The 23,122-nt window shown below is 59.7% G+C and overlaps 1 protein-coding gene across 1 annotated transcript; it reads left to right on the top strand.

Annotated features, from left to right (window-relative positions):
- The first annotated feature begins 236 nt into the window (after window positions 1-236).
- CACNA1F (calcium voltage-gated channel subunit alpha1 F) lies at window positions 237-23,122 on the top strand. Its single transcript, XM_051969194.1, is given in 49 exon segments — window positions 237-245; window positions 330-784; window positions 955-1,060; window positions 1,528-1,667; window positions 1,896-2,038; window positions 2,445-2,597; window positions 2,888-3,087; window positions 3,173-3,276; window positions 3,359-3,573; window positions 3,968-4,045; window positions 4,092-4,206; window positions 4,338-4,364; window positions 5,063-5,223; window positions 5,349-5,574; window positions 6,468-6,675; window positions 6,867-6,987; window positions 7,316-7,397; window positions 7,586-7,755; window positions 7,855-7,997; window positions 8,091-8,404; window positions 8,531-8,660; window positions 9,544-9,603; window positions 9,740-9,846; window positions 10,329-10,416; window positions 10,511-10,618; window positions 10,707-10,759; window positions 10,916-11,062; window positions 11,369-11,570; window positions 11,667-11,825; window positions 12,105-12,215; window positions 12,510-12,593; window positions 13,072-13,092; window positions 13,299-13,427; window positions 13,993-14,058; window positions 14,145-14,236; window positions 14,758-14,917; window positions 15,459-15,586; window positions 15,776-15,872; window positions 16,141-16,243; window positions 16,351-16,452; window positions 16,756-16,886; window positions 17,111-17,132; window positions 17,135-17,217; window positions 17,373-17,491; window positions 18,617-18,706; window positions 18,790-18,941; window positions 19,070-19,182; window positions 19,281-19,481; window positions 19,770-23,122. Coding segments are annotated over 49 exon segments (6,501 nt in total). The 3' UTR covers window positions 20,043-23,122.

Genomic DNA, 23,122 nt, shown 5'->3' with positions numbered 1-23,122 from the left:
GGGGGGCGGGGCTGGTGGTGCGCGCGGCACAGCGCCCCTGCTGGAAGGCCATTAGGGCCACCGCACAGAGAAGCTCCGGCCTGATCCTCCCGAGGCCCCCCCCAGGACCATCTGGCTCCCCCCTCCCACCTCCCTCCTCCATGCTGGGTGGCCTTAATCCAGGGAGGCCAAGCTCGGTGTCCCAGCAGGAGGGAAGAGGATGGAGGGAGCCAACAGCGGGTCAGGGGAGCCCGGCGATGCCCACGGTAATGCCCCCTGAACCTCCCGGTGCCAGGCCTGGGGTCCTCGGATCCCCTGAGCCAAAGGCCATGGACGGGATGCTCCCCTAGAAGCCCAACAGCTCCCCCCAGGTCCCTGCAGACCCCTCACCCAGAGTCACATCCAGGCCCCACAGGACCCTGGATGCCCCTCGGAGGGGCCGTCAGCCACCAGCTTCAGCTCTGGCTCCCCCTGGGGTGTCTGGATTGGGGGAGGGAGGAGGGCTTCATCCAAAAGCCCCCCAGCCAGCCTTGGGAGGCCCTCTCGGGCAGCAGCTTCCTTTCCTTCCTCCCCCTCCAGATGGGACTCAGGGGCCCAGGGGGCCGGGGCCCGAGTGGGGTCTGGCCACCGGGCCCCCTCCCGGGGGAGAGAGCCACACCGGGATGCCAGCGGGGCGCAGAAGGGCCCCACCTAGCAAACACAAGGGCCTCGGGGCCGCAGGGGTACAGCGCTCCCCCAGGGCCCTCTTCTGCCTGAGCCTCACCAACCCGGTGAGGAGGTTCTGCATCACCATCGTGGAGTGGAAGTATCCTGCCTGCCGTTGCCCCCCACCAGCCCTGGGGCTGACTTCCCCCCACCCGGACCGGAGAGAGGGGTAGTTGGCAAGAGAGGGCAGGGCCCGGGCTGGGGAGGAGAGAGACGGGGTGGCAGGGCCCCTCCCTGCCCTCCCAGCTTCCTTGACCTTAGCCGTCTCAGGCCATTTGACATCCTCATCCTCATGACCATCTTTGCCAACTGCGTGGCCCTCGGGGTCTATGTCCCCTTCCCGGAGGATGACTCCAATGCAGGCAACCACAACCTGGTAAGAGCTCCCATCTACCTCCAAATCCCCAGATTTCCCTAACTCCCCCCAGCCCCCTCAGGAGTGGCTCTCATGTGGCAGAGGGGCCTCCAACACCCCACAGGACTTCTCTAGCCTCCCTCTTCTGTCCCCCAGAGCATGGTGGGAGTCCCTCGGGCCCCTGTGGAGCTCCTTGAAGCCTCAGATCTTAAGGAGCCGGTGTTTCTCCACCATCACTATTGGCCCTGAGTGATTCCTGTAGATTCTCCTCAGAAACTAAGAACCTCCCTGGGCTGCTCTGGACCCCCAGCTTCACCTCCCAGGGCCCCTTCAGATCTGGGTGGGAACCCTCACTCACCCCTATGTGACTCTCTAGATGGGACCCACAGGCTTGAGCATCCCCTAGACTACCTTGCCTCCCCCAGGTGCCTCTTGTGTGGTCCTGTGCCCCTCCCCCAGCAGACACAGCCTCCCCTCCTCACCCCCAGGAGCAGGTGGAGTATGCATTCCTGGTGATCTTCACCGTGGAGACGGCGCTGAAGATCGTGGCCTACGGGCTGGTGCTGCACCCCAATGCCTACATCCGGAACGGCTGGAACCTGCTGGACTTCATCATCGTGGTTGTGGGGTGGGCAGCTGCCCTCCGTCCCGGCGCTCGACTCTCCCTTGGACCCCAGAGGGACCCGTGGCTCCCTTGGCCCTGCCCCAACCCCCTCTTCCCCCCGCCGTGATGGCAGCCAACCTCCCAGTCCCCTCGGGGCCCTAGAGCACGAGGAAGAGTCAGAGATGACCCCAACTAGTCCCGTCTCCCGAGCAAGCACTGAACTGTCCTCCTTTTGCTTCAATGCCCCTGCAGGCTCTTCAGTGTGCTTCTGGAGCAGGGCCCCCCCAGGCCAGGGGATGTGCCCCACACAGCAGGGAAGCCCGGAGGCTTTGACGTGAAGGCACTGAGGGCGTTCAGAGTCCTTCGGCCCCTGCGACTGGTCTCTGGGGTACCCAGTGAGTCTGGGCTGCGCAAGTAGAAAGGCAGGGGGCGAGGTGGGCGAGGGGGGTGAGAGGGGTAAGGAGGTGAAGGGGTGAGGGGGCGAAGTAGGCAAGAGGGGGGTGAGGGGGCGAGGGGGGCGAGGGAGGCAAGAGAAGAGATCAGTCTGACCAGGACCGACAGGTGTCTCAGACTTGAATGCAAGAGGCCTGGGCCGGGAGTGTGCAGGTGACCCTGCAGTAGGCCTGAGTTTGGGGCGCTGTGACAGGTATCACTAAGGTTCCACTGGAGGGACGGCCCACACTCTGCCCAGTCCAGGAGCCTTGGCTCTCCACGAGTTGGGGAGAGACTGGCCAGCAAGCAGCCAGCCCTGGGGGGGGGGGGGGTAAGTCACAAAGGGCCAAGCCTTGCCCCACCCCCTAGGCCTGCACATCGTTCTCAACTCCATCCTGAAGGCCCTGGTCCCCCTCCTGCACATCGCTCTCCTGGTCCTCTTTGTCATCATGATCTATGCTGTCATAGGCCTAGAGCTCTTCCTGGGCCGCATGCATAAGACATGCTTCTTCCGGGGCTCAGGTGAGTAAAGGGGGGCAGAGCTTCCTGACCTCAGCACATCCTCCCCTCCTCACTCCCCCTCTTTCTCTCCTGGCCCTCCCTTCCCCTCCTCACTGGAGGCAGGGAGAGTTGAGCTTAAATCCAGCCTCAGGTGTTTATTAGCCCCCTAACATCTACTTGCCTCAGTTTCCTCAACTGTGAAAGGGGGATGGCATAATAGTACATAACCAAAGATGACCAGCAGGGTTATGGAAATGAGGTTTGGAAAAGCGACCGGCCCGTGGACATGCCTCCCCCCCCCTTTTGGACAGAGCTGGAGGCCGAGGAGGACCCGTCCCCCTGCGCCACCCCTGGCTCCTCGGGCCGGCAGTGTCTCGCCAACCACACGGAGTGCCGGGGCCGCTGGGCGGGGCCCAATGGGGGGATCACCAACTTCGACAACTTCTTCTTCGCCATGCTGACTGTCTTCCAGTGTGTCACCATGGAGGGCTGGACTGACGTGCTCTACTGGGTACGGCACCTGGTGGGTAGGGACGCCCGGGTGGGGCTGGGGCCCCCAAGGCTGAGGCCGCTCACCCGCCTCCCTCGCCCCCCAGATGCAGGACGCCATGGGCTACGAGCTCCCCTGGCTCTACTTCGTCAGCTTGGTCATCTTTGGTTCTTTCTTCGTCCTCAACCTCGTGCTGGGCGTCCTGAGTGGGTGAGCCCCGGGAGTGGTCAGAGGCCTCTGGGGGGGGGTGCTTGAGCACCCCTCCACCCCCACTCTCTCTGGACGTTCTCAGGGAGTTCTCAAAGGAGCGTGAGAAGGCCAAAGCGCGGGGGGACTTTCAGAAACTTAGGGAGAAGCAGCAGATGGAGGAGGACCTCCGCGGCTACCTGGACTGGCTCACCCAGGCTGAAGAACTGGGTTTCAGGGACCAGGAGAAGGCTGAAGCTGAAGGGGAGACCGAGGGAGAGGCTAAGGAGGATGATGCGGCCACCGGAAAAGCCCAGCAACGTATGGGGGGAGAGGGAACACCAACGACCCACTTTGAGCCTGGCCCCTGGGGAGCACCATCACCCCCAAGGTCACATCCCATTAGACCACCTGGGGTCAGTTACAGACTGAGCCTGGGGCAGGGTGATTCAAGAGCCATTGTAGCAGGAGGAACCTCAGAGACCGTATTGTTCCAGTCTGTCCATTGTATGGGTGGGAAAATAGGGGAGGATGTGGGGGGAGCACAGAAGCTGAGTTAGGGAAGCCCAGGCAGGGCCTCCAAATGTAGCACGGACCCGGGACCTCCAACCCTGGTCCCCGGCTTACTCGGACGGACGCCTGTGGGCACCGAGGGAGGATAGTGCACTGGGGATGCCCAGAGCCCGGCTGCCTCCCCACCTGTCTCTCCCCGCAGGAGTGACCCTGTCTGAGATGATGCACAAGAGACGGAGCCGCCTGCAGTGGTTCAGCCACTCGATGAGCAGCCACGGTATGGGCATGGGTTCGGGGGAGACTCAGGGGCTCGGTGCGTGGCCTCTCCCAGTCACACCATCCCCTTCTTCCTCTGCTTCCAGCCAGTGAAACAGGTTCAATGACCGCAGAGACCGGGGCTGAGGAAGATGAAGAGGCCGGGAACGCCTGTAGCAGAAATCTGTGAGTGTGGCCGGGAGGGCCCGAGAGGCTGGGGTCGATGCCCTGGGGACCCCCCCAGAAGGCCTCTGCTCCCGGATCTGTCTAATGCAGCCCCCCATCCCAGATTCAGCTTAGCCCCTTCCATTCTGCAGGGCCAAGCTCATGAAGACCAGGATGTGGTAAGTTGGTGAGAAGAGATTTGGGACTGCCTACCCGGCCCTTTCCTGCCGTGCTACCCCCCTCCCACCGTCCCGCCGAGGTTCCTAGAGGAGGCTGAGGAAGACGAGGCTTCAGAGAGCTGGGGCTAAGGAAGGGCGGGAGCGGTGGGGGGCAGCGTGTCGGGTGGCTGGACTGTGAAATGGGCAGTCGGAGCTGGCCTGTGGGGGGCACCGGTTCCTAGGAAAGCGCCATGGAAAGAAGGAGGTCCAAGATGCTCGGGGAGAGGGAGGAGATTTGCAGAAGTCATCAGGTCAGGGCCTATGCTGGTGGCTGGAGGAGAGGAGATGGGAGCCTGAACCGGGAAGGAGAGGAAGGGTCATAATTGTCACAGAGCTTCTGGGGGGAGGTCTCTGCAAGGCTGTGGCCACCTTGGTGGGCAGTGAAGCTGGGGAGAAGTGGCCTGGTGGGGAAGAAGTTTGGGGGGGGACTAAGTTTAAGGGCGAGCCAGTTCTGGAGTCAGGCTTCAGTCCCACATTCAGTGATGCGGGGAGACCGAGTCGTGGAACCTGAGCTCCTGTTGAGTTAGATGGCCTTAGATTCGCCACACTCAGAGGGACCTGTCCAGGTGGAGGTTCGAGGGACCTCTGAAACCATGGAGAGAGGCCCCATGATCCCTGAGCAGGGGAGCTCCAGTCCCTCCCTCCTTCCTCCCACCCAGCCGCAGAGTCCGGGGGGCCAACAGGGCACTCAGGGCCCACTGCCGCCACGCCGTGAAATCCGTGGCCTGTTATTGGACCGTGCTGCTGCTGGTCTTTCTGAACACGCTGACCATCGCCTCCGAGCACCACGGGCAGCCCAGCTGGCTCACCCAGATCCAGGGTGAGACCCGCCGGGAGAGCCCGGGTCCCTTGGGAAGCCCGGGGCCACTTGGCCGGGGGAGCCCCACAAACAGAGCCCAAGAGACCCCAATGCCGCTTTCCATACTGGGGTCCTCTGCCCCACAGAGTACGCAAACAAGGTCCTGCTCTGCTTGTTCACGGTGGAGATGCTGCTGAAGCTCTACGGCCTCGGCCCGTCCGCCTACGCGGCATCCTTCTTCAACCGCTTTGACTGCTTTGTGGTGTGCGGAGGCATCCTGGAGACTGCCCTGGTGGAGGCCGGGGCCATGCAGTCCCTGGGGATCTCGGTCCTGCGCTGCGTGCGCCTCCTCAGGATCTTCAAGGTGACCAGGTCTGTGAAGTCTCCCCCTCCCCTCCCCCCGTGGGCCTCCGCAGCCAATCACCTGACTCCACCTCAGCCGCCCCCCCCCCCCCTCTCCTGTGCAGTTCAAGAGCCAGGCCAGCCACGTTAGAGAAAGAGCTAGCCGCCGCTTGCCTGCAAGGCCGCTAGGTGGCAATAGGGGAGCGGGAATCGAGGCTGGGTGGCCCACTCTCCCAAAGCTGCTGGACTGACCCAATGAGAGCCAGCATTTATTAAGCGCCCCCTCCGTGTGGCGCCGAGCGAGGACTCCTTCCTCTCTGTGGCTCCCCAGCAGCCGGGAGACTTCACACAGAGGCCTCCGGCACCCCGAGGCTTTGTCTACCCCCAATGCTGCTCACTGGGCCTCTGGGCTGCCCTATGGCAGCCCTCCTCTCCCCCCCCCCCCCAAGGGATGAGCGCACACCCTCCCAGTTTGCCCCTGCTGAGGAAGAGGGGCTTGGATTTCTGACAGCCCGTGATAATTCAGCTGATTATTAAGCACTTACTGTATGCCCCCCCCCCCTCCATGCTGAGGGTCCAAGATCCAGTTTCTGCCCTCGAGGAGCTTACAATCCCCTGGGGGAAGATGCTGCTTGTTACAAAGCTTTGGGGGCCAGGATACACGGAGGAAGCTGAAGTGGGGGGTAAGGAGGGGGGTGAGGGGAGGGACGCATTTCCCAATAAGGAGACCTGGGAGCTGTCCAAGCTGAGGAAGGCCAGGCCCCACTGGACAGCTCCTGTGAGACCCGCAGGGCCTGGGGCCTCTGTTCCGACCTGGTGCCCTGCTCTTGGAACCTTCGTGGGCCCCTTCGGCCAGATAGGAGGGCCCTTAACCCCCAGGAACTGAGGGTCAGCCTCACGCAGCCCACTCTCCCCTTCCCCAGGCACTGGGCATCCCTCAGCAACCTGGTGGCCTCCCTCCTCAACTCCATGAAGTCCATTGCTTCGCTGCTTCTGCTCCTCTTCCTCTTCCTCATCATCTTCTCCCTCCTGGGGATGCAGCTCTTTGGGGGCAAGTTCAACTTCGACCAGACCAACACCAAGCGCAGCACCTTCGACACCTTCCCCCAAGCGCTGCTCACCGTCTTCCAGGTCCCTGACCCCGCCTTGGCTTTGGGGAGCCGGGAGCACCCTGGAGAGAACGTGGGGGACAGGGGCACAGCCCCAAGACCCCGGCCCGCTCCTGAGACAGAGGACTGGGGCGCGGGCTCGGGGGCCAGGGCCGGGGCACGGGGTGGGCCCCGGACGCTGGGCCCCTGGCCAATAGCGTCCCCGTCCCGCAGATCCTCACGGGCGAGGACTGGAACGTGGTCATGTACGACGGGATCCTGGCCTACGGGGGCCCCTTCTTCCCGGGGATGCTGGTCTGCGTCTACTTCATCATTCTCTTCATCTGTGGCAACTGTATCCACTACCCGTGCCCTCAGCCCCCTCCCCACCTCTTAGGGCTCCCTAACTCCTGGAGTCCCCTCCTTACCTCTTAGGGTCCCTCCCCTTCTCTTGTGGCTTCCTCCCCACCTCCTGGGACCCCTCCCCACCATTTGGGGCCCCCCTCCCTGTCTCCCACAGGCTCCTCCCCAGCTCCCTGCTCAGCCATGCACTCCCACAGTGTCTTTGAGCCTCTCAGTCCCCTTTGGGCCCTCCCTCATCTCAGGGCTTCCAGCCGCCCTTTGGGGGGAGGAAGGGAAGAAGGGCCTGCGGGAGGGCCCAGGATCCTGAGCTGAACCATCAGACATCCTGCTGAACGTTTTCCTTGCCATTGCCGTGGACAACCTGGCCGGGGGGGATGCCAGCCCTCCCAAGAGCCCGGGAAAGTGAGGACCCCCCCCCACCTTCCAGCAGTCCTCCCCTTCCCAGAATCCTCTCTGCCGCTCCATTCCCAGCAAGGGACGAGACCCGGGTTCCCCACCTCTGCGCCTCACTGGGGGGGGGGCGTTCTCTCCAGTCCTCGGAACACCCTCGAAAGCCCGGCCCCACATCCCCCCATTTCCCCCCTGACCAGGGAGAAGAGCGCCGAGCAAGGTGACAGCCCCCAGGAGAATGGAGTGTTGGTAAGTTTAGCAGGGGCGGAAGTCGGGGGGCAGAAGTTGGGGGGACCTCAGCCTTGTGCTCCTCCCCACCAGGTGCCCTGTGGAGAAGATGAAGAAGAGGAAGATCAGAGCGAGGATGGAGGTAACGGAGAATGGGGGACTCGGGAGGCAGGGGGAGGCTTCATCTTTTCGAGCTTCTGGCTTTCTGGGAAACCAAGGCCCGGCATCTCCTGACGCCTAGTGTCCCTGATCCAGAAGAGGACTTTGGCTAGATGGTCTCTAAGCAGAGGTGGAATGGGGGAGGGGGAGGCGGGGAAGGACAAGGGGATCTTGTCAGGATCTCTGCAGGAAACTCCCCGGACCCTGAGGTGCCTGTGTGACTGGGTAAGTCAGGTGATTTCCTTTCAACTTCTCAGTTTCTGCGTTTTGTAAAATGTCATACCCCTCAAGTTGGGGTATATAAGTACATCGAACAAGGGCGCCGAGCAGACATTTACCGATAATAAATCTCAATCTTGTGACCCCACATTTGGTTCCAATACCCCGTGTGGGGTTGTGACCCACGGTTTCAGAACCGAAGGCCCTCCCGGCTCAGCCCACGATCCTTCGCTTGTTCCCTCTCTCCTCACGCTGACCTCACTTTCCTGCCTGGGCCAAGGCTCTGGGGAGGAGGAAGACGAGGATGACCAGGAAGAAATGAATCTAGAAGGCCTGCAGGAAGTGGTGCCCAAGGAGAAGGTGGTGCCCATCCCTGATGGCAGTGCCTTCTTCTGCCTCAGTCACACAAACCCGTGAGTGCTCAGGAGCCGGAGTGGGCGTTCCGGGAGCCGGGAGCACAGCTGAAGGCCGAGCCTCAGAAGGGAGGCGGGGACCAGGGCCCACGCTCACCCCCGGTCTCTCCTCCCTCACTGGCCCAGGCTGCGGGTGAGCTGCCACGCTCTCATCCACCACCGCATCTTCACCAACCTCATCCTGGTCTTCATCATCCTGAGCAGCGTCTCCCTGGCTGCCGAGGACCCCATCCGGGCTCACTCCTTCCGAAACCACGTGAGGGACACACAGAGGCGTCTGGCGGGACGGGGAGGAGGGGGGAGAGAGGGGAAGGGACTGGGGAGAGGGGATGAGGGAGGAGAGAGAAGGGAGGAGGGAGTCGGTCCCCTGAGGAATTAAAGAATACATCTTTTGCAAAAGTAATAGTGTGACTGCCATGTCAGAACAGGAGCCGGAATGGGAAAGGGGGGGAGACAAGAGGTGGGGGGAAGGCGGACCGGGAAGCAGAGTCTGCTCTGCTCCAAGACCCGCTGCAGAAAGCGGCCTAGGTGAGTCTGAACTCGCTCTAGATAGCTCAGCCTAGCCTAGGATACTGGGCAGAACCCGAGTTCTAGGTGCTGATCCACACGGAGAAGGCGGAGACCAAGAAATAAAAAAGACACAAGAGGAGGACAGGGACACAGAGAGGGAGAGAGAGACAGAGAGGAGGGACAGAGAAAGACAGACAGAGGAAGAGAGACAGAGAGAGAGGAGAGAGACAGAGATAGAGGAGAGACAGAAACAGAGACACAGAGAGAGGGAGAGAAGACAGAGAGAGAGGAGAGAGACAGAGATAGAGGACAGACAGAAACAGAGACACAGAAAGAGGGAGAGAGACAGAGAAGAGATACAAAGAGAGTGGGAGAAAGAACTCCAGACCCCCAAGACTGGGGAGATGATGACTCAGACTTTCAGTTGGGGGACAGGAAAGAGACCAAAACCTAGAGAGCAGATCAGAGTCTGGAGTCTGAAGCAGAGAAACCCAGAGGGAACAAATCAGGGAGGGACCACAGCTGAGACCCCCCCGGGGGGGGCGTAATCGGGGGCAGAGCCCCAGAGGTGCAAGGGGAGGCTTCTCAAGCAGCCAGAGGGTCACATGGGCACCCTGTGCTCCCCTCAGGTGCTTGGGTACTTCGACTATGCTTTCACCTCCATCTTCACTGTGGAGATCCTGCTCAAGGTGAGCCTCCCAGCCCCACCCAGCAGCCCCCGCCCCATGCCATCTGTCCGCCCGTCTGTCTCCTTGGCACTGGGCCTCGGAGCCTGGGCACCCGGGGCTGACCCACGCTGCTCTCCTCTGCTCTCCCTTCCCCCAGATGACTGCTTTTGGGGCCTTCCTCCACCAAGGCTCCTTCTGCCGGAACTGGTTCAATCTCCTGGACCTGCTGGTGGTCAGCGTGTCCCTCATCTCCTTTGGCATCCAGTGAGTCCCTCCTTCCGCCCCATGGGCCCCCCGAGAACTGGGAACCGCAGACCCCAGAATATTCCCCCTGCCGTCTCTACTGAAATGGAAATCACCAAACCGGGAATGACTAGAACCCAGAACTTCAAGCCCAGAATCCTCTCTGCCCAACTGTAGACTCTCAGAAGCCAAGATGGCCTCGAATCCCACCCTGGGGTCCTCCCACCCCCAGACCCCAATGAATCGTTCTGAACCCAAGACTCACCAAACTAGAGATCTCCAAACCTAGTCGGGCCCTGCCAAAGCTCGGACTCAGGACCTCCGAGTTAGATAGCTCCGGCAGGAATCTGGGCCCCTCTGCCAGCCTCAATGTCCAGGAAATCCCCCAAAAGCCTCTGTGACCAGGCTCTGTAAATGTGGGAGCCCCGGAGCCAGAGAACCAGCAGTCCCAAACCCCAGAACTCCAAGGGAGGAGGAGGCTGATGGTGACTCTGGTCCCCCAGTTCCAGCGCCATCTCCGTGGTCAAGATCCTGCGGGTGCTGCGGGTGCTCCGGCCCCTGCGTGCCATCAATCGGGCCAAGGGCCTCAAGGTGACTGAGCTTGTCCAGAATCTCCCTGGCTCGGGGCACAGCTCAGAGTACGGGGCTCCTTTGCCAGTCCCGGGCACTGCTCTTGTGTCCCCAGCACGTGGTCCAATGCGTCTTCGTGGCCATTCGCACAATTGGCAACATCCTGATCGTGACCAGCCTGCTCCAGTTCATGTTCGCCTGCATCGGCGTCCAGCTTTTCAAGGTAGGGAGTCCCCGGGCTGGCAGGGGCCTCAGCACGCGTGGGGCCCGCGCCAGCCAAAGCCCGCTCAACGGTCACTGCGTCTCCACAGGGCAAACTGTACAGCTGCACAGACGAAGCCAAACACACCCCCACAGAGTGCAAGTGAGTGGCCCCAAATCTCCCCCCGCTTCCCTCCACCCCCATCGTGTTCCTCGGAGGCCCTCTCCTAGGAGTACCCCCCAAAGTGTGGCAGAGCCCTGATTCCTTTGGCGTCCAAGCCCCCATTCCTCCCCAAATCCTCTTTCTTCTCCCCCTAAGAGGCACCTTCCTTGTGTACCCCGATGGAGATGTGGCCCACCCGGCCATGAAGGAGCGTGTCTGGCAGAACAGCGACTTCAACTTTGACAACGTTCTGTCGGCCATGATGGCGCTGTTCACCGTGTCCACCTTCGAAGGCTGGCCTTCGTGAGCTCCACTCCCACATATGCCCGTGGGGTTGGCTGGAAGGGCATCCCCCCCACAGCGCCCACCTGGCCAGCCGGCCTCCTAGCATCTCTGGTCCATGCACCACCCCCCAACACACACACACACACACACACACACACACACACCCCTTCAAGAAAGTCTGTTAGGACCGTTAGTTCTGGGTCTGGGTTCCTCGCTACCTAAAACTCTTGGGCCAGTTGCTTCCCTTCCCTGGGGCACTTCCCGAGTCTATGGCCACGCGCCTCCCTCGCCCCATCTTTCTCGCTCTCCTCCACCCCCCACCAGGTTGCTCTATAAGGCGATTGACGCCCACGCGGAGGACGAGGGCCCCATCTACAACTACCGACTGGAAATCTCCATCTTCTTCATTGTCTATATCATCATCATCGCCTTCTTCATGATGAACATCTTTGTGGGCTTTGTCATCATCACCTTCCGAGCCCAAGGCGAGCAAGAGTACAAGAATTGTGAGCTCGACAAGAACCAGGTCCCAGCCTTCCCCCTCCCTGCAGCGTCTCCCCGTGCCCCGGTTCCCCGTCTGACCCCGACCCTCCCCCGCCGACATCCGCCGTCTCCGTTACAGCGCCAGTGTGTGGAATATGCCCTGAAAGCCCAGCCTCTGCGACGCTACATTCCCAAGAACAGGCACCAACACCGCGTCTGGGCGACTGTCAACTCCCCCGCTTTCGAGTACCTCATGTTCCTGCTCATCCTACTCAACACCATTGCTCTGGCTATGCAGGTCAGTCAACGGCCGGCCCCCCAGCTTCCATCCCTTCTGCCTCGGCGGGCCTCCCCCTCTCCGGGCACGGCTTATTCTTCTGTAAGCGGAGAGGCTTACAGCCAGTGGTCTGGAATGAGATCGGACAAGGCCTGTTACCCAGTCTCAGGCTCTTCCTCTCCAAAGGAAGGACATTGTACCAGATGGCAGATAGGCCCTTCTGCGACCCTAAGCCCCGGCCCACCCTGTAGCCCTCTGCGCTCCTCCCTCCTCTCTCACTGGCCCGTGTTCTCTGCTCAGCACTACGAACAGACAGCTCCCTTCAATTATGCCATGGATATCCTCAACATGGTCTTCACAGGCCTGTTCACTGTGGAGATGTTGCTCAAGATCATCGCCTTCAATCCCAAGGTTGGCAGCATACTCATCCCCGTGCGCCTTCCTGGGGGGAGCGGGATGGGCCCAGCTCTGTGGGACTCAGAGTTTAGGGGGGCAGGGAAAGAGCTTCGAGATGCAGACACCATTTAATGGAAGAGGGCAACGCCAGCCTAGTGCAGGCTTAGGACGCGACTGAGGTCGGCACAGCAAGTTGGGAAAAGGGCCCAGGAGAAGGCCTCGTTTGCCTGCCTCTGGGCGCAAGGCTATTTCCGCTAGAGTTCAGGGATCTCAGCGTGCAGTTTCTCACATCGGTCCCCCTCCCCTCAGAATTACTTCTGCGATGCGTGGAACACTTTTGACGCCCTGATCGTGGTGGGCAGTGTGGTGGACATTGCAGTCACTGAGGTCAACGTGAGGATACTGCTCCCCCGCCCCAGCTTCCCCGGTGCTTTCACCCCCTTTTTCCGGACTCAAATTGTCCCGCCCCCCTTGCCCTCGGAGCAGTCTCCTCCATCATCTCCATGGTTTTGTCCACGTTCCCCGACTTCTGTCCTTTCTTCATTCTCTCTGTGTGTTTTCTTTGTGCCCTCCACTTTCTCCTCCATCTTCTCTGCTGATTCTCCATAGTTTCCTTTTCGGTCCCTCTATCCCCTCCATCGCCCCCACCGCCACCCACTCTTTCCTCTGCATTACCCTCCATTTCCCTGCTACGGGAAAGGCCCGGGCCTTCATGTTCCTCATCTCCATTGTTCCCTCATCTCCATCATTTCTTCCATCATTCATTTATCTCTTCCGTTTTCTCCCTTTTTTTCTGTTTCTGTCTCATAATGTCCACCATCATGTCCGTCATGTCTTCCATCTTCTCCTCCGCCATCTCCATCGCCCCCAGAATGGAGGCCATCTGGGTGAGGTAACTTGATTGGGTCACCGTCAGCCTGACGTGTCTCTAAGATGGCTCTGTTCCATCGCCGGTCCCCCAGAGGATTCCCAAGTCCCGGGATCCGTGTGGGCAGAAGTTTGGGGAAGGTGGCGGGGGATGGGAGTGAGGGGATCTGGGAGCGGCACCGTCTGGGGAGGGGGGGAGGCCATCAGTGTTGGAATGGATCTCCATTCCAGAGCTCGGAGGATAGCTCCCGGATCTCCATTACCTTCTTCCGCCTCTTCCGCGTCATGCGGTTGGTCAAGCTTCTCAGTAAAGGGGAAGGGATCCGTACTCTCCTGTGGACCTTTATCAAGTCTTTCCAGGTAAGGTCTAGCAGGGAAAGGCCAGGGAACTCCCCACATTTTCCGTGCTTATCCCAGATTGGAACTCATAAAACTCCCAGCATTCTTCCTGTGCCCTTCCCCTCCCACCCAAAGCTCCAAGTCCTCAAACTAGTCCTGGAGAACCAGGACCGTGGTTCTCAGAATTCTCCCCGAGAGTAACTAGGGCACTGTTGTCCCTGGATGGAAAATTGGAAGAGAAGCTGAGAGCCCTTGCACCCCTCTAAGGGAGGAGCATAGCAGATTTTAGGAAGAGGCCGGGGAAGAGGCAGAGGGGCTGGTGAGAAGGTGACCCCCAAACTGCTCCCCGCCTCCTGGCCCGCAGTTGGGCTTCTCCAGTGCTTAGAGGAAAGAAGCGCTGTCCTTGGTACCTAATTCGGCAGGAGTCATAATGGAGAGGGTGGCTTCTTCCAGAGGAGGAGGGACGGGGGAGGGGAGGGGAGGGGTCCCTCATGTCTGTTGGTGCCCCCCCCCACTCAGTATCCAGTGCTGACCCTCTGTCCATGGCTCTCTGTGTGTCCGTGTGTCTGTCCGCCATGGCCCTAAGGCTCTCCCCTACGTGGCCCTGCTCATCGCCATGATCTTCTTCATCTACGCAGTCATTGGCATGCAGGTGAGCCTCCGGGAGGGAAGGCTGGGGGAGGAAGGGGCCGCTGGCTCCCCTGGGGCATCCCATCATCCTCTCAGGTCTTCTTTCAGATGTTCGGGAAGGTGGCCCTCCAGGATGGGACCCAAATCAACCGCAACAATAACTTCCAGACCTTCCCCCAGGCGGTGCTCCTCCTCTTCCGGTGAGGAGCCCCATTTGGAGCCCTGGGGCTCTGGGATTTGGGGTGTTCTCACGGCGGAGAGCGGCCGCTCACCCTTTCTGAGGCCTGATTCCCCCCCTCTAAAGCCAAGGCGGGGAGATTCTATGTTCTCAGAGGCTCTTACTGGCTCTGCCATCTGATGATACCCTTTGGGCCATTTTAGCTGATTTCTCGGTAATAGGCCCTTTAGAACTCTTGACGCCACTTGGAAACTCAGGCAGGGTGCTTCTAAAAGGCTGCCCCTGTTGGGGAAACAGGACACTACCTAGAGCTACTCACTTCCTGTGTGACCCGAGCCTCCGATTTAAGGACTCCGGCGGCCGCCAGTACTTGCCGGCGGGGACTTTGGACCGACCCCTTTCCCTGCGCTTGCGGTTCCCCTATATCTGTCGGAGGGTGGTGGGGCCCTGGCCGCTGGCTCTCTGAAGACGGTTTTGCCCCCCGAGTCCGGACCTTGGCTCTGGCCCTAACTGCCCGTGTTCTTCTGGGGTGCCGTGGCCCAGGTGTGCCACGGGGGAGGCCTGGCAAGAGATCATGCTGGCCAGCCTGCCGGGGAAGCGCTGTGACCCCGAGTCGGACTTCGGCCCCGGAGAGGAGTTCACCTGTGGGAGTAACTTCGCCATTGTCTATTTCATCAGCTTCTTCATGCTCTGTGCGTTCCTGGTAAGCCCTGGGGGTGGGGGGCAGAGAGCAGGTCTTTGTGGGCCCTCCACCCCCTCCCCACCAAGTCCTGTGGCAGAGTTGCAGGCTCACACTGTAGAAAGGAGGATGTGGCTCCCCGCAAGGGGGGAGGGGCAAACCAAGGAAAAAGCGGGAAGGACGGGGTCTGGAGGCTGGCTCTGGCACTGACTGGTGCTGCGGGTGGGTTACTCGGCATGAGGCTCCTCATCCGCCACCCACAGTCAGCATCCCCGTAGCGCCTTCTGTCCAGTTTCGAGGTTCCCAGCTTTGAAAGCTCTACCCGAGTCACCGAGGCCGGTCTCTGCCCCCCTAAGCCTCGTTTCCTCAGTCTTCACCTTCTATGAACTGAAGCAATTTGCGCCTCATTCGCAGTCAGAGCCCAGGAGCTGATGCTCTTGGAAGTCGCCAGTGTTGGCAGAGGACCTTCTCCCAGGGGGGCTTCTGCTCCCCCTAATCTTCCTGCAGGCCGTGGTTCTCCAGGGGCCCCTCCCCTAACTCTGTTTCTCCCCTCCCCTTGGGGCAGATCATCAATTTATTCGTGGCCGTCATCATGGACAACTTCGATTACCTGACACGGGACTGGTCCATCCTCGGCCCCCACCACCTGGATGAGTTCAAGAGGGTCTGGTCTGAGTACGACCCCGGGGCCAAGTATGAGTCCATCCCCTAACCTGGCAGTGCCCCCAGCCCGGGCCCGCTTTTCCCGGATCCCCCCCGGCCCCTTGAGTCCCATGCCCGCCAAACCCTGCCCCATCCTCACCCCAGAACTTAGATTGTCCGGGAGGCACGGGAGGCTCCGAGACCTAAAAGGCTCTGCCCTCTTCTCTCTGGGCTAACTAGGGGCCACATCAAGCATCTGGACGTCGTGGCCCTGCTCCGGCGCATCCAGCCTCCACTGGGGTTTGGGAAGCTCTGCCCTCACCGTGTGGCCTGCAAGGTCTGTCCCACAGAGTAGCCGGGGGAAGTGTCCCCGGTTCCCCGGACTCCCCCAGAGTCCCCAAAGTCCCCTGGCCCTGAGACCCCTTAAGCCATTTCCAAGAGCTCTCAGCCCCCCAAAATGCTCCGTGCGCAGGGAATCCAGTCTGGGGCCTGGGCCCTTCGGGGGCCCTTCAGCCAGATTCAGTCTGTGGCTGTGTCATACCCACGTCTCCCTCTCGCACCGTGCACGTGCGCACGTGTGCTACGCAAGCTCTTGGCCTTCACAGCGACTGGTGGCCATGAACATGCCCTTGAACGCGGATGGGACGGTGACTTTTAACGCCACCCTCTTCGCCCTGGTCCGGACATCTCTGAGGATTAAGACGGAGGGTAGGAGGGCATCCGGGAAGGGATGGATGGGGGCCAGCTAAGTAAGCGGAGTGACCCCCCAGTCTACAGGAGGCACCCCTCTGGACCCTCTTCCTTGCCACCCCCAGGGAACCTGGACAGGGCCAATCAGGAACTCCGGGTCGTCATTCGCAAGATCTGGAAGCACACCAAGCCCAAACTGCTGAATGAGCTCATCCCACCTCCTGAAGGTCAAATGGCTCCCAGCTCCCCCCCAGTCACCTCAGCCCTATCTACCATCCCTGGGGGGTGTTGGGGGATTTTAAGCAAGTCCCCTCCCCTCCTAGGGCTCCCTTTCCCTGTTTTACAAGACGGACCAGGGAGGAGCTATGATTGCTAAGCACTCCGGCCAGGTCTCAAGATGAGTCTTGATCGTCCCTCCTGCCGTTTTCCCATGCCCTCCCCTCCATCCGCCCCCACCCCAAGGGAGCACCAGTGGGGCAGCTCTGTGTTTCCCCTCGCTCACATCCACCTACTTGTTTGGCCGGCCACAGAGGAGGAAGTGACTGTCGGGAAGTTTTATGCCACGTTCTTGATCCAGGATTATTTCCGAAAGTTCCGGCGTCGCAAAGAGAAGGGCCTCCTGGGGGCCGAGGACTTGCCCAGCAACTCATCTGCCCTCCAGGTCTGTGGGCATATCGAGAGGGCCCTGGGGAGGGAGCCTGAGCCTGACCTTTTCCGGGGACCAACCCAGCATCCCACTCCCATTTCACACCATTGGAATGTGAGACTAGGGGAACGGGAAGGAAGAGGCTAGAACTAGGGGACAGCGAGCCCCAGGAAGCAGGCCCAACGGGACAAGGGAAGGTCACGGAGTGGGTGCCCCCTCCTGGGTTTCCCCACCCTCAGGCCGGCCTGAAGACGCTGCAGGACCTGGCCCGGAGATCCGCCAGGCCCTCACGTGTGACCTGGAAGAAGAAGCGGAGGACGCCAACCTCGGGGAAGAGCCGGACAGGGTGAGTGCCTGAGCTGCCTCTGAGGTCAAGGACCGCTTGTCAACTCTGGAGGCTAGAGCAAGTCCCCATACCACTCTGGGTCTCACATGCAAAATGGGAGGATCGAGCTCAATCATCTTAAAGCCAAATCTCCCGGCTGTGACTACTGCCCACAGGATGCCCTGGAAGTTCCCTCGCCAACCTGCCACGATTCTGCCACTTCTGTGTCTCTCACGATGCCCACTGAGGAGGAGAGGGAAGCAGTGAGAAGACCTCCTGGAACCCACTCTCACAGGTATCGGGCAGAAGGGGCCTCGGGAAGGCCAACGGGCAAGCTTTTTACCTTTTTATCTTTGGCTGCTCTTGGAGGCCTCCCCGAGGGGCGTGGGGCCAGAAGGAGGACTTCTTCCAGGGCTGGGTAACAAAGAACAAGGAATACGACAGCTGGCGCTGAGAGGGTACTCGGAGGCTTGCGGAGCACTTTCTAAATGATTCCATTTCATCTCCCACCGACCCGGAGAGGCAGGGATCACGTCCCCGTTGAAGATGGGCGACCCGGGGCGTACAAAGACAGATGCTTGTCTTGGGTCCCACCAATAGGAACTGTCTGAGGCTGGATTGGAACTCGGTCTCACTCGGGTCTTTGTGATTCCAGGCCCAGGGTTCTAGCCATTGTGGTGCCCCTTGGCTGCATGTAGCTTAATGAATGAGTGAATGACTGAAGGGTGAAGGAGTTTATGGAAAGCATCGATTAAGCACTCGGTGTGTGAGAGTCACGATCAGAAAAGCAAGACCGGACTAGACGGCCCGATTAGCTTCTCGGCCCTGTGGGACTTAGCTGCCCTTTTGGAATCCAAGCTTAGTTTGGGGTTTTCTCTCAGTAAACATTTAGTGAATTGAAAAGAGTGATGAGTAGATGAGTAGAAAAACATCATAATTAGACAAATCGTGGCGTCTTGCTCAGTTTGAATGACGGGGCAGACGGCCAAACGTAGCGATCCCACGCCAGGCAGATTCTGTGACGTCGATCGAGCCGATCGGCGACGAGCCGCGTCCACGGCCCGGTAACGCCCGAGGAGCAAACGGGGGAAAGCGGCCCCTCCGAGTTAGGGGCTGTTTTTAAATACCAAATGAAATCAGAGCAGCCCCTAAATCCAGCTGCACACCTCCACGGACTGTGCTGGTTGTGCTCCCCACGCTCGGGCGGTTGGTGGCAGGCCGCTCCCCCGGCTCTGAGTCCACCTGTCCTATTGCTGGAGTTATGGAGGAGTTCCTGTCTCTGTTCCTGCTCGAAAGTGGCCCTACCCTCGGTGTAGCCACCATGGAGCCCAGCTTTAGGGAGGTGGGGGGGGAGGAGGGGAAGCGGGGAAGGCCGGGAAGGAACTCCCGTCTCCAGAATATCTCCCTCCTCCGTTGGCAGTGCTTCCCCCATGTCAGAAGAGCCTCCCTCGGGACCCGAGGGCTTGGCAGAGCGCGAGGAAGAGGAGGATCGTTCCCCTAGCCAGGACAGGTAAAAATGATTTCAGGGAGCCCGTGGAACCCCCCTTCACAAAGTCGCTTCTTCTACTTCCGATTTCCTCCTTGACTCTCCAGCAGACAAGCGCATCGAAACGATCTCACCGAGAGGCCCCATCACATCCTCCTCCCACCGCCTCCTTGTCCTCCTCGGGAGCCCCTCAGACAGCCGGGCAAGCCGCTGGGCCCACATCCTCGCCGTCGCCGTCTGCTGCCCCCAACGCCTGCCAGTGAGAGCCCTGCTGTGGGGAGAGCTAAAAGGGGTCTGGGGGGTGAGCCGTGGGCATCGGGGCACTGGGGGAGAGGACCCATCTCAGAGGACAGAGGTCGCTGACCCTCCGCCCCTGGCCTCTGTCAGCCCGGAAGCCCTCTTTCACCATCCAGTGCATGCAGCGTCAAGGAAGCTGTGATGACTTCCCGATCCCTGGAACCTATCAACGTGGGGGATCTTCTGGCCGCCACCAGGCCCAGGTGAGGGGAAGCCTGGGGCCCAGGGAGTGGGAACGAGCTTGATCAGCCAAACGCCGGCCAAGCCTTCTACCTCTGGGGCCTGTTTCTCCTTTCTTCAGGGCTCATGGGCCACCCCTCCTCAGCGGGGCCACCTGCTCTACGCACCTCTGCTCCTGGTGGAGGAGGGCAGGCTCCAGGGGGATTATGCCAAAGGAGGGTCCCGGGGCCCACTGCACACCTACGCCCGCCTGCATGTGCCCAGCACCCACATAGCACCTGGCCCAGGGAAGAGGGGCAGTGCTGACAGCCTAGTGGAAGCTGTAAGTCTGACTGGGCCAAGGGGAGGGAGGAGAAAGGGACCGTGCTTTCCTAGCTCCGGACGTGTGGACCCCTGTCAGGTGGTTGTGAAAGTAGTCCCCTGCCTTCCTCCTTTTCCCCTTCCCTCACTTCCCCAAATCTGCCCTTACTTAGTTCCCCTCTGGGCTCTGACGTTTCCTCTGGACTCTCTGGCCTGGCCATCCCAAACTCTCGTCCCCTCCGTCCCCTCGCCGATGCTAAAATGCCCCGTCACCCCCGCCTTCCCTCAGCCACGGACTGTCTGTCCGCAGGTGCTGATCTCTGAGGGCCTGGGCCTCTTTGCCCGTGACCCTCGCTTCGTGGCCCTGACAAAGCAGGAGATCGCTGACGCCTGCCGGCTGACCCTGGACGAGATGGACAGCGCCGCCTGTGACCTGCTGGCCCTGGGGACCACCGGGCCCCCCCCGGCCCAGCCCCAAATGTGGGGTCCCATGGGCAGCGATGAAGACGAGGAGGTCCTCGGGGCCATGCAGGTGGAGGAGGAAGAACTGGCAGATGAGATGGTCTGCGTCCCGGTCCCTTAGGAGGCGTCTCTTTCTGGGTCCCAAGAGCCCTGGAGAAGTCTCCGCAGGCCATCTCCTGTATTTGGCTCGGGATGAGGAAGAGGCAGGGAAGCCCAGTGGAGACAGAGCCTAACTATCGAGATCCAGAAAGAGCTAAAGCTGGAGATCACCAAAATATGTCAGTCCCCAAGAGGTACGCCCCCCCCGGAAGATCCCCCCAACACTAACCTCTGCGCTCAACACATCGGAGGGGGGGGTCTGTGAGAGACTCCAAGAGCTCAAAGAGCCCCCTGAGTACCGGCTCTTCCAAAGAGTCGACATGGAAGGAAAAGAGAGAAGGGGAGGGAGGGAGAGAACCATGAGACTCTGCATCGTCTCAGGCAGACGATTTCATTGCCCGGTGACATCCAAGCCTTTTCTAGCAGAGAGGGAGGGAGTGGGGGGAAGTCTGCACTGGCCTCTGCCCTCCCATATACCTCCAGGAGGGCTCTACTCCCGGAATGCTGAGGGAGCATTTAGAGGGGAAGGGCAGGAGATGTCACGATCCAGAACAACAGGAGTAGCAGTCCCCCTCTGAGTCCTTCCACAAGTAAAAGGCGCCACATCTCCTCTGAATCCGAGAAGACGGGAAGGGCCCCGTCCCCTCTGCCCGCATCTTAAACCGATCCCGTGTGGATGTGTGTGGATCCCTGCCTGGGGCCATAGCTCCATCCCTCCTGGAGGGTGGGGGGGCCAGGATGTGGACCAGAGCCGGGGGCTCTTTCCGTGAGTCTTCCTCGTCCCGGCCCTCATACCAAAGCCGGAAGTCTTCGAAGGGGCTCGTGGCCAGCGGACGGTTATTTCTTCATACTCCCAAAGAAAATGTGGGGGGAGTGCTTAAATAGCCTCGCACATGAGAGCGGCCTCTGAAGAGGCGAGGACACAGTGTGAGACCCGGAGAGTCTCGATGAGCCCTCAAGAGAGGCCTGAAGAGCTCTGAAGTGTCTCCAAGAGTGACAGAAAAGCCCTGGAAAAAAGGCCTGGAGAGACCCCAAGTGCCCTCGAGACCGCAAGTCCCCAAGAGTGCTTAAGACACTGGAGAGAACCCTCGAGAGCACTCCAAAGGCCATTTGCATCTGAGAGAGGCTTCAGAGACCCTGATTATCTACAGTATCCCCGCAGGCTCCTCCGGGCACCCATAGGAACATCCAGAGTTTTGCCGCAAGAGATAGAACACCCAAGCACTCAGGCTTTGTCACTGAAGGCGGGCCTGACGAAGACCAAATCCGGGGCCCCGTGGGTGGGGAACGTTCCCCATCTCCTTAGCCTACCTTTGGTCCTGGAGCAAACACGCTCATCCGACTGTAGTCAGCTGGAGTAGGTGACTTCAGCGCCGGGCCGTTGCTCGCTCTGTGGGATTAGGGCAAGCAGAGGTTGGGGGTCCCACGGCTAGTGAGTGTCTGAGGCCACATCTGAACTCGGGTCTTCCCGCTCGGGCCCATCTTTGCATCCACTGAGCCCCCTGTAGGCTTCCTGAAAGAAAGAGCTGATCTTAGTTTTAGGCAAACACTTGGCTTGCCTTCTCCTGACTAGGTGTGGGCAGCTATAGCTAAAGAGAGCCAGGCTACCCTCACCTGGGAGAGCTTTGGACACTATACACAATTCAAGCTGCAGCTGAGCTGACCGGGCTACCCCTGAAGGGCGAGTGTACCAAGAGAGACCAGAACAAGGTGCTGGAACGGGAGGCCGGGGTAGAAACACCAAGGAGCCAAAGAGCCAGTGCAGCGTGCCCAGTGAGGAGCAGACCAGAAGGGAGCAGGTCAACGGGCTCCCCCGAAGATGCCCTTTGGCTGCGAGGGGTACCTACCCACCCCCTCTGCCCATTGGCGATCTGTGGGAGCATACCCCTTGTGTTGGGGGATGGGAAGACATTCCACTGCAAATATTCTGTTATTTCACCAAATGCTCTGGCCTGGATACTCTGGGTGTTACCTAGGGCTGGGATCCTGAGTGCGCGTTTTAGGAGCCGTAGGCCCACAGAGGACCATGAAGCCGGGGGGCCCAAGCGCATGTGTATGTGGCTAGGTGTTGTACCAGAATAAAGATCATCCTGGAGGAGGAGAGCTCAGGTACACCAGCTCCAGCCACTATCTCGTGGGTCCACAAGGGATGGTAACAGCTCACTTGGGCTCTGGGTTTGATGGAATCATATTACATCTAGACACTGAGAGTTCCATAGACGAAGAAGGAAACGGGGGGAACACGGAGGGAAGGGAAGATATGAGGTAGACCAAGGATTCTTTTTCTTTGCAGAATTTTATTTTTTTCCAATGTCACATAAAGCATTTTTTTACATTTTTTTAAAAAAATTCTTTTGACTTCTAAAAGCTCTCCCTTGATCTCTTTTTTTTTTTTTTTTTTTTTTTTTTTTGCTGAGGCAATTGGGGACTTGCCCAGGGTCACCTCTCCCTTGATCTCTAACCCTGCCTTCTCCCCTAAGCGAGCAATCTGATACAGGTCATACAAGTGCAGTCGGGAAAAACCCATTTCCATATTAGTCATGTTATAAAGACCAAAGAGAAAAATAAAGTTTTCAAAAGTCTGTTTCGATCTGCATTCAGAGTCCATGGGTTCTTTCTCTGGAGGGGTATGGCAGTTTTCTTCGATCGTCTTGGATCTCCAGATGGCCAAGAATAGCTAAGATATTCACGGGACGTCCCGTGTCTGATGTTCTCCTGCTTCTACTCCACTTTGCGTCGGCTCGTATGAGTCTCCCCCGATTTTCCTGAACCCGTCCTGTTCCTCATTTCTTATAACATATAGTATTATATACATATTTAGATTTATATCAGAGTATTCCCTCACAATCATATACCACAACTTATCCAGCTGTTCCCTACTTAATAGAGTTCTCTTCTTCAGTAGAGTTTCATACTTCTTTTCCCATTTGTCCAATGCTGCTCTTTAATGGGTTCTTCTCTCCAGTGGGGGCTTTTTTATGTGCCTCCTTTACCATTTGGCCTCTGTTATTTTCTTCAGTATTTTTTTCCTGGCTCCTGCCAGTGCTTTCTGCTGCATCGGAATCCATTTCGAGCCATCCTTTTGCCACTGGACAGGAATTT

The sequence above is a fragment of the Antechinus flavipes genome, chromosome X (genome assembly GCF_016432865.1).
Source record: "Antechinus flavipes isolate AdamAnt ecotype Samford, QLD, Australia chromosome X, AdamAnt_v2, whole genome shotgun sequence".
NCBI classification, from domain to species: Eukaryota; Metazoa; Chordata; class Mammalia; order Dasyuromorphia; family Dasyuridae; genus Antechinus; species Antechinus flavipes.
This window is presented reverse-complemented; position numbering and strand designations above follow the sequence as displayed.